We start from the raw sequence: 10,880 nt of genomic DNA, 5'->3' as shown, positions 1-10,880 counted from the left end.
GGGAGAAGTTAAATTATCATTATTTACAGATGACATGATATTCTACATAGAAGACTCCCAAAGCTCCACCAAAAGACCTCTAGATTTAACAACCAAATAAAATTGTCTCTTCTATTTTAACATATTTTAATTTTTTGGGTTTTTTTTTGTTGTTGTTTTTTTTTTTTTTGGAGAAAAAGTCTTTAAGAAAAAAATTTAGTTAACAAAATTTTTTTAACAAGTTTCACTTAACAAAATACACCCAAAAGGAAATCACATTACAAAGAAAGCTTTAAGGCCTCACCAATTCCTACAGTGTTAGTATTGTGTCTCAATTCTCAAAGCTAACTCTTTTTAAAAAGCTTAAACTTAACCTAAAATATTTATTTAAATGAAAATATAAACTAGAATGAATAAATATGAGAAATGTTACTCTTTGAATTAGGGAACTAGCACCTTTGAGTTGTCCAAAAAGTACATCTCCCAAGGTGGTTCACGGTTTGGAGCCAAGGATCCAAGTTTCCTTAACATACTTTACTTAATTCAGGAAACACCACTCCAAGTGTACTACCAAATGTTAATCGAGAAAAGCAGAAGGAAGAAAATAGTTTGTTTACTCAACATCACATGATAGAAGGAAAGTTTGCATGAGAAAACACTGAAGAGGTAATCTTTTAATCCAGATTTCACAAACTCATGGTGCAAAATGGGTCCCACAGCTTCCCCTAGTCATAACTGCTCCTCACTACATGTTGGCTGCCTGTGACAATTTGATGGAGGACTTCAACCTCCCTAAATAACTAGTCGTAGCCCCCCATGCTGTTCTGACCGCTGTAGCCAGCCCCATAGCCACTCACTGACTGGCTCTCTAGGCTGCTGTAGATGGCCTGGGCAGCTGACACCGCCATGCCCGGCAACACCTGGCTGCTGTACGCCCCGTTGCTGGCCCCTGTGGTGGAATTGAGGAAGAGTTCTAGACAGCGGTGCTGCATGTTGGCCCTGTCCTTAGACATGGCCGCCACAGCTTCCTCATGGGTAGAGAACTCCACATCGGTCTCACCCGTCACTCTGCCATCAGGCCCAATCTCGATGTGCACTCTCACGGGGTTGAGTGGTGAGAAGAAATTGTAGAGGTCGTTCTCGGTGGCTTTGTAGGGCAGGCTCCACATGTGGACACAGTGGCCGGTGATACTCTGCACTGTGAGCTCACCATCTCCGTATCTGTGGTCGTACATGCCGGAGAGACAGTAGCCGAGGTCTCTCCCAAATGGGTCGGTGGTGAAGCCGAAGCCGTCGCTGAGGCCGCTATACTTCTCGTAGCCCTCATAGCCCGCACTGTAAGCCCCGGATCGCGTCCTCTCTAGTCCTGCCTGCTTCACAATGCCAATATACCTCCGTGCAGTGCCGGGACGGTCACAGGGCCCGGGCCTTGCACAGACATGAACTTCAGGGGTGGGTCTGAGTACAACCTCCCCTCCTCTTGGCTGCTTTTGAACACTTCCATGTACCTGTGCCCGACCCTCTCCTTGTGTTCCCGAGTGCCTTCTCAGCCAGCTCCTGCGAGGCGAACTGCACGAAGGCCTCACCTGTGATCTTGCCCTCGGGGTCCACAGGCAGTGTGATCCTGTTTGGCACGATCTCTTCCTTCGTGCATCCGAATGGGAGTTCCCGGAGCCGCACAAAGCCGTCGTTGGCGGTGTCGGCGCTGTTGGGACCGCTGCGCTTCAACACCCAATCCATCTTGGTTCTGTGAGACTTGAACACCTCGATGTACCGGTGCCCCATGCTTTCCCTGTCCTTTTTCAGGGCCATTTTGACATCATCTTCGGAGTCGAGTTCAACAAAATCCTCACCACTCTGCCTGCCTTCTCTAGTGTAAACGAAATGGACACCTGCCACCCCAACGTGAAGTGTGAAGTCGGAGGGAAAGTTCTGCGCGTCCTCAATTGAGCAGGACCAGGGCAGCCCACGGGGCTTGACCACATAGCCTTCACCTCCCTCAGGGCCCAGCATCGTGAGACTCGGCCGGGCAGTTGCTAGACAAGCTTGGGCGCAGCTGTGCGGCTCCATGATGCAGAACAGACTCCACTCACTGTATCTACAGCAGACCAAAGATGACACAACACCCCCATGCATGCCTGGGCGGGCACTCGGGTCGGTCGATCTGGGGCTCCGAGCCTCCGCGCTCCCATCTCACACCAGCGACTCGGTCGTCCCTCGGAGCACCTTCCTCACGAAGACGCTGCGAGGCGCAGCTTCCACGAGGAGCCAGGAAGGGCGCCTGTTTTGTTTTTTGACGGGGGGGGGCGGGGGGGATCGAACTCGGGTCCTTGCGCTTGCAAGGCAGGCCGCAGAACCACTGAGCTAAATCCCCGGCCCACATTTTTTTTTTTTGTTTAATTTTAGTTTTCAGCCATTTGTCAGTGATATGCCTAGGTATTCATTTCTTTCTATTTTTTGGTTAGGTTTCTTAGATTTGTAAATTGATATCATTATTTCAATTTAAAAATGGAAAATTATTCAGCCAAAATTACTATTCAGTCAAATCTCCTTCTTTTGCCCTATTAATTCTCTCCCTTTCTCGAAAAACATATATTCAGATTGCTTAATATTTTCCTTTAGGCAAGTGAAATTCTGTGCATTTTTTTTTCAAATATTTTTCTCTCTTAAAGTGATTTTGTTCTTGACTTTTCTTCACATGATCTCTTCTCCTGCCATTTCTGAACTGACATTAACCCCATCCAACATTTTTCTAGGTATCACATTTTTAAATTTCAGATTTTTCTTCAGTTCTGAGATGGTATTTTTCAATTCTGAAATTTCCATTTTTTAAATCATTTCATATCTTTCCTGAAATCTCCTTATCTTCATACATTATATCCATCTTTGCCTGTACATTCTCTGACATATTTATATGAGCTTTACACTCATCTGTTAATTCCCACACCTCATTTGCTTCTCCTTTATTTTCTGGAGGTTTTTCTTTTTATTCTGATCACCATTTCTCCTCCTTTGTGTGTTTAATAATTCTGATTGTATGTTGGACATTGCAGAAATCTTAATTTCTGTTATCTACTTGCAGTGAGAATGTATCTGGTTTTGTTGTAGCAGGCAGCTAAATGTCTAGTGGACAGCCTTAATACTGCATAGACTTGTTCCTAGGGTTTGTTAAACAACATATATTTTATTTACTTTTTGGGGGGTCTGTTTTGTTTTGTTCTTTTGGTACTGGAGATCAAATTTGGGTCCTTGCACTTGCGAGGTAGGCGGTAGAACCACTGAGCTAAATCCCCAGCCAGTGCAAGGTATAATTTACTTTTGCCCTCAATCACAAGATATAGTTCATAGTCCTGGTATGTGGTTCTTATATGTAGGATACGATGCTTCTGGCATACAGATGGAGTTCAGGAAGAGATGTCTCCTAAGCCCTTCTAATTTGGTGAGATTTTAACTCCCAACTCTATCTCCTTAGCACAAGGCAACAGCTGAAATCTCCAGTCAACATTTTCAGCCTATCAGTTGTTTTCTAAGGTACCCTTTGGAGTCTTGCTCTGTACATTTGCAACTAAAAAAGCCAGCCAAGGTTTTGAGAAGATTTCGTACATAAATCTGGGACCTTCTTCTCTATTAGTCCTAACCTTCTGGATTCCCTTCCTTCAATTTCCAGTTGCTCTGGAAACCCTGTAATCCAAACTCAAATCTTCAGTTGAATAAATCTTGTGCAGACTTGGAGATGTCTACAGGGGAAAAAGCCAGTGGATTATGTCTCCTACAGTGTGTGCTTGCATTTGGTCCTCTAGGAAAATATACATATATGATTATTAGTAGTAAGTTCATTTTGAAATGAAGTATTTTGTAATTATTTAAAGCCAGAAGCTTTCATACAGACTTTTAAAAGTATAAATGAAGTTACACTGTTCATTAATAATATTTTAAAATAAACACATTTTAGATATTATTCTATGTTAATATATGATAATTGACCTTGTGTCTTTTTTCTGACATATGATCTTCCAAGGATTCAACAACGAGGTTGCAAAAAATTTTTAATAAATAGAGATATGGTTTACGAACTAGACTTCTTTCAACGTTCTTTGAAAGATACTTAATTATTTCTTTTGAATGTACCTCCTTATGAAGAATGGACCACAAGAAGCCAGTTATATTTGGATCTGCAATATTACGAACTTGAATAATCCTCTCTAATGCACCTTATTATTATTTCTGTTACAAGTAATGACACTTTGAATATTATTATATGTTAATTATTTTGGTTTTGCCATAAAATTATTTGGAGGTTGAAATAAATCCACATTAAAATTGAAAATTTCAATGTATATACTGTCATCCCTTGGTATATACAGGGCACTGGTTCCAAGATTCCCATATGGGCACCAAGATCCATAGGTGCTCAAGTTTCTTATATAAAACGATCAGGATTTGCATATAACCTAAGCACATCCTCCCAAGTACTATCTTTAAATCACGGTTTTTTAATGCTTAATCTAATATAATGTGCAAATCATTGTTATACCATTTAAGAAATAATAACTACTTTTTTTGAGTACCCACTAACTGATATAAAGGGATTTTTGCTTGTTTGTTTTGTTTTACATTAGCTATAAAACCAATAGGGAAAAGAGAACTGGGTGAGAGCCATAAAGCATTATGAGTTAGAAAGCAGAAGGAAGAAAGACAAATGACCTAGCAGATCCAGGGCAGCTAGCTCCTGACTGAGCAAACTAAATAGTAGCAGCACATTTTCTAAAATAAAATCCCAAAGTCTTAAAGAATTTCAAGTAACAAGGGCTTATGACTTTGGAGTAAAGAAGACAAAAGTCTAAGAGGCAGCTAACCTCCCCAAGGCCTCTTCCTTACTTTGTATGACCAGGTGAGTAACTCCTTTACCTCGGGAGAAAATGTGGATTTATATTCTGGAGAAAGTGAAAACAGAAGGTCTCCAAGGTGCCTCATGGCAGGCTGAGGGCAGAAATCATTTGAAAACAGTAGGATTAAATATTAAACATTGAGACCTTGCCCTCTTGGTTCTCAGAAAACTGCAGGATGTGAGAAGATTCTCTGAACACATCTTACCAAGAAAAGACTTAAAGATAATGATATCAGGTTACCTGATAATACAACCTGGCCTTAATCACCCTACAAGTGATCTGATGGCCTTCAGGCCCACCTACAATACAGAGGCACATTAAGATTTTTAGTGTCCTAATTTTATTTTTTACTAAAACAAATTTTTATTAGTATATGTTTGCCATACATAATGATTACAAGCATCATGGAGAATTTGCACCTGTATAAGTAAGGGTCATAATTTTAAATAGTCAAGGATCATCACACATCTGGAGAAATCCTCTAATATGAAACACAGAGCAATAAGATTTGAATATGATTTGTTGGGCCGGGGATTTAGCTCAGTGGTTCTGTCACCTGCCTCACAAGCACAAGGACCTGAGTTCAATCTCCGGTACCCCTCCAAAAACAATTTGTCCCCTTTAAAACTAATGTTGGAATCCCCATTGGGAGGTAGTAAGAGGCGGTAAACTTAGTCCAACCAAAGTGTTTAGAGATAGAATCTTTGGAAAAAGTAGGACAAGGTAAGGTCATCAAGATGAAGCCCATTTATAAAGGAAGGAGAGAGAGAGAAGGGGAGGGAGGGAGGGAGAGAGAGAGGCCAGGGAACACCTAACACATGCTTCCTGTCTGTCACATATGATGCCCTGAACCATCTTGGGACTTTGCCACCCAGAAAGTCATCACCAGATGTAGCACCTCAACTTTTAATTTGAGCCACAACAAGCTACTTGGCTTTATAATTTACCTCTAGTATTGCATTACTAGCAACCAAAAATGGAATAAGACACAGATATTTTTAAAAAGAGAGATTAAAGTAATTTAGGGAAAATAAAAATTAGATAAGATTATTAAAAACTATTCATGAGATAAGGGAACATAATGAAAACATGGAGCAACAGGATGTTGTTTTTAAATAGAGCACTTACTCTCACAATAAAGTGTTTTAGAAATTAAACATGGCATAAATTTTAAAATCCAAGCCAAGCATGGTGACTCATGCCTGTAATCCCACCACTTGGGAGACCAAAGCAGGAGGATCACTGTTCAAGGCTGGCCTGAGCTATGTAGAGAGACCCTGTCTTAAAAATAAAAATCTGTAAGAAAAGTTTGATAGAAATTTCAAAGAGTAATAAAATGATAGAAAATAAGAAAGGATATGAAAGTTTATATGCCAAACCAATGAGTCAATATCTAGACAATAAAACTCACAGGATAGGGAAGGATGTTAAATCACTAAAGAAATAACTTAAGAAAATCTTTCAGAAATAAAAGCTATTGTTAGATTTAAAAGGGACCACTAAATGAGCATCAAATGAATAATATATTTATCAAAACGTACCATTGTACATTTGAAGAATGCTAAAGTTAAAGAAAGAAGCCAAAAGTTTCTGCAGAGTCAAAATTGGGTTAGATTCTGACCAAAAAAAGAGCACACAAATCTTCTCAATAGTAATGCTGAGTACTAGAAGAAATTCCTCAGGGGGGAAAATGAATTTTATACCCAGCTATTCTATCAAGTAATATGAAAGGTTTATTAAGCATGCAGGTTCTCAGAAAACATTCCCCTTCTTCAACTTTCTCAGGATGCAACTGGGAGAGCTGCTCCATCAAAATAAGATATTGGGATCTAAGAAAAAGGAATTCCAACACAAAACAGAAGTGGAAAACAATGCCCAACATGATGTTGAAGAAAAAGTTCCAAGATAACAATCAAGAAACAGGCCTAGAAAACAACTTCTCTATCCTGAAGCAAGTTAGAAGACTAAGAAAGATCTAAGATAATAAAATTGATAGAATGTGTAATGTGTATAAACATTTTTGAGAGGCATTTAGGAGTAAATCAATAATAAATAATAACTCATGGGCTGGGGATTTATCTCAGTAGTGCTGCCACCCCGCTTGCAAGTGAAAGATCCTGTTTAATCCCCAGTCCAAAAGAAAAACCCACCCCCCCAAAAAAAACCCTGAAAAATAAACAAGATTTATAATAACTCCAAACTAGGTCAAAAGCTGCGCAAAGAAAAGTAATCATAATTCAACATTTATATTTTCCTATTAATAATGGTCCAACCAAAAGTATGGTATAAATATTGGGATCCTGAAGGATGAAAAGAATGTGTGTATTGGGGGATGGCAGTAAAGTGAGGATGACTCCGTTAGTGAGAGGAAGTAGACAGTGCTGAAGGCTTGAAAAAATCAGTAACTCAGTAATGTCGCTTCTAGGCATAGAACCAAAACAGCTGAAGGTATATGTCCACATAAAAACTTGTATATATATATTTTATGTTATTCACAATATCCCAGAAGTAGAAATCATCCAAATGTCTATCAACTGTTGAGTGAATAAACAAAATGTGGTATATCCATAAAATGAAACATTTTTTTTTAATCTATGAAAAGGAATTAAGTACTGATTTGTGTTACAACATGGAAGCAGGAGGATCACTGCAAGTTTGAGTTTGAGTCCAGCCTGGGCCACATAGTGAGTTCAAGGCAAGCCTGAACTACACAGTAAGACCTGGTCTCCAAAAAACTTTAGAGAAGTCTTAATAACAGGTAGGAGACTGGAAAAGGAGAAGATAAGGTATGCAATTTGGCTCTCATCTTTGAGCCAAAGAAAAACCAAAACTGCTTCACATTCTGAAGCATACAGTGGAACTCTCGACTGAAACCAAAGGAGGGCAACCATGAAGGCAGAATTGCATTCTACTTACAATCTCAGCTAATCAAGAGCCACTAAGTACTTTTGCTTAAAGACTATAGCAGCCCTCAACTTTTGCCCCTTCACCTTGTCCCACCCCTCCTATCTATAGCCAATGTAGATGCAGTGTAAGAATTCATGTTTTCTTCTTCCCAGATTTATTTTAGAAGCAGTAGACTTTTTCCCAACTGATGCCTACCCATGCTGCTGGTGGCTTAGGGAATTTGCCCAAGGACTGCCCCTTTCTTTCTGGGTAACTGTAAAGTTATGGTTCAGTAAATTATTTGTTTCAGAGATCTCTTAATTGAAGAAGGGATGAATAGGGGAAGGAGGAGGGAAAGGAGGAGAGGCAGAAGGGAGAAGGAGAGGGGCAGGAGAAGAGGTAGTGGCAGCTATTAAGACATGGAGGTACATCCCAAATTAAAGAGCTAAAGAAACTAAAAGTACCGCTATAAACATGGGTGCACATATATCAGTGTGATATGATTCTTTTAGTTCTTTTAGAAAGATACCCAGCAGAGGGATGGCTGGGTCAAATGGAACATCCAGTCCAAGCTCTTTGAGGTATCCCCATATTGATTTCCATAGTGGTTGCACCAGTCTGCACTCCCGTGGCAGAGTTTGTAATAGCTAAAACTTGGAAACAGCCCATTTGCCCATCAGTTTGAAACTGGATGAAGAAGATGTGGTTTTTCTATAAAATGGAATATTACTCAGCCATAAAGAATGAGAAAATAGATTCATTCATAGGAAAATGGATACATATTGAGGATATACTCCTAAGTGAAATAAATAAGTCACACATGTGTAAATACCAAATAGTTTCTCTGGTGTGAATAAACTGTACTAGTACATAAGATCCTAATAAGATTACTGACATTGTGAAATGGGAAGAAAGGGGCTAAAGGTGTAGGGAAGGTGGGATGGGTAGGGGAAGGGTAATAAGGGAAAAGAAAACAATGTGAGATAATGAAAAGATAGAAATAAAGTGTTTGTAGATGGGGAGAGGAGGAGGGTGAAGGGAGGGCAGGGACAAGGGGAAAAAATGAGAACCAAGACCTTTCACGTAGAGGTACAAGATCCCAACAATGAATGTAACTGTACTGTATCCCTAAAATATATCAATAAACTCAATTAAAACTGAAAAAGAAAAGAAACTAAAAGTAGTTTCCTCAGTGGAGTTTAAACAAAGAGGGTAGATAATTAAGAGACTGATAATTTTTGTAATCAGTGTTGCAAGACTATTTATTTGCATAGGATCACTCACTCCAAGCTCTGACTGCAGAAGACCAGAATATGTCACCTCAAACACTCTTCTTTAGCATAAGGATTATTTTTGAGTTGGTAATCTTGGGGAACTGCAGACACCGAAGAAGCTCTGAAAGTAGAAGTGATCCTTGCTAGGAGAAATTTATACCTACAAAGGAAATCTACATTCGCAAGGGAACCTCTTCTACATCAAGAAGAGGATTGCCCTAATCTCTAGAAACTTATATCCATGGAAAAGGCATTGCTTGTTCTTGTTTACAGTGCATTTCCTAGCTATCTTGATATAACCTAGCAGAATCTCATGCCTTCTTTTCTTTGTTCCAAGAACTGATGAAATTTAAGCCTGAATTCCAAGAAATGTTTTTAAGATGTACTTCCTGTTTCCCAACTATCTCCCACATATACATGTCATTAACTTCTGCTTGTTTTTCCCTTCTTAATCTGTCTTTTGTCACAGGGTCCATCCCAACTGAGAACCATGAAAGAAGAGAGAGAAAACTGTTTTTGTAATTCATGTTTCCTACCTACAGTGCCAATAGTCTGGACATGAGAATTTCACATGGGCCTGGAAATTCAAGCAGCTCACATATATTCAGGCTTGTTCCTGAAGCACTCACTATAAATCTTAAATGTTGAGACTATGAAAGTCCAATTCTATCATTGCCCAATGAAGCCAATGGCTCCAGAAACAGAGTGGCAGGAGAAGAGCTATACAGGCAACATGCCGGAAAGTTAGAAGATAGCTGACTCCTGTCCTGGGCAAACTATTTCAGCTGACTCCTGCAAATGAACAACTTATATAGGGAGTGTATTTTTAGCTACAGATGGATGGGCACCAGAGTAATTATTAATACTGCAGTAGTCCGTTTTTTAAATGTACGTTTTGATGTTATCTGAAGTTCACCAGATGTTCTGGGTTCTGTAAATCTAACAAAAAAAAAAAGATTACTGATTAGGAGGCCCTGTGTCTGATGTTTCTCTTGTTCCTTTTTCCTAGAATAGCTGAAGACTCTAGCAGTTAATATCTTAATCATTTAGACATGGCTTTTTTTTTTTTTTTTTTTTTTTTTTTTTTTTAGGTGGGCAAAGGTTAGGAAAACCAAAAACTAATTTGAAAAAATTTCCAAAGGGTCTATCAACCCATTCTGTGACTTCAGGAGTAAATAAGACTTGGGCTTACTGCCTACATCATCCCCGAATTACAGAGGCCAGGCAGTCATAGGCTGGGTCTGAAGTCCCAGAGGCTGAAATAAGGAACTTACCATAGATGGGCGAGTTAATTAGATATCTTCTAGGCAGTCAGACAGGGCCTGCCCCGAGGAGTCAATATGAAAGTCAATTGAGACACATTCACTGACTAGCATTATAAAAAGAGAACTGCACGCACTTACTTTCTCTGGGGATAAACAGCAGTGACTGATAATCTCTCTAACCCATTTTCTTTCTGGAAATTCCTTTTCTTCTTGCTATGCAACTTGTTTTCCCATTTGATGCCCATTTAGTCAGCATTACCTGGGTGACTGTCCTTGTAATCTTTTCTTTTTGGTATGGGGAGATTGAACTAGGGCCCTTGCAAAGCAGGCAGCAGAACCACTGAGATAAATCCCCAGCCCTGTCCTTGTAATCTTATTGGTTGATCTTACTGGTTTTGTCCCACCTCATACCCACCTTGTGATTTTTTTCCTTTTGGTCTTATAGTTTTGTTCCACTTTGTACTGGCCTCATCTAGTGTCTTTGCCCTATAAAACACCTTTCATAAGCAGGATGTGTGGGCAAACCATCTTCCAGTTCCCTTCTGTTTCTCTTAGACAGAAGTTATCTTTCTATCAATAAATTTTAC

General features: G+C 39.6%; 1 protein-coding gene across 1 annotated transcript; it reads right to left on the bottom strand.

The window, feature by feature from the left end:
* Positions 1-723: 723 nt before the first annotated feature.
* On the bottom strand, positions 724-2,229 carry LOC104865614 (heterogeneous nuclear ribonucleoprotein F). The gene is given in 3 exon segments (XM_010629205.3): positions 724-1,411; positions 1,414-1,515; positions 1,518-2,229. Coding segments are annotated over 3 exon segments (1,332 nt in total). The 5' UTR covers positions 2,116-2,229; the 3' UTR covers positions 724-779.
* Between the last annotated feature and the right edge of the window lie 8,651 nt (positions 2,230-10,880).

Source organism: Fukomys damarensis, unplaced genomic scaffold, assembly GCF_012274545.1.
Source record: "Fukomys damarensis isolate Sample0158 unplaced genomic scaffold, DMR_v1.0_HiC HiC_scaffold_15, whole genome shotgun sequence".
Classification (NCBI taxonomy): domain Eukaryota; kingdom Metazoa; phylum Chordata; class Mammalia; order Rodentia; family Bathyergidae; genus Fukomys; species Fukomys damarensis.
The sequence above is the reverse complement of the archived record's forward strand: the minus strand, read 5'-3'. Positions and strand labels throughout refer to the sequence as shown.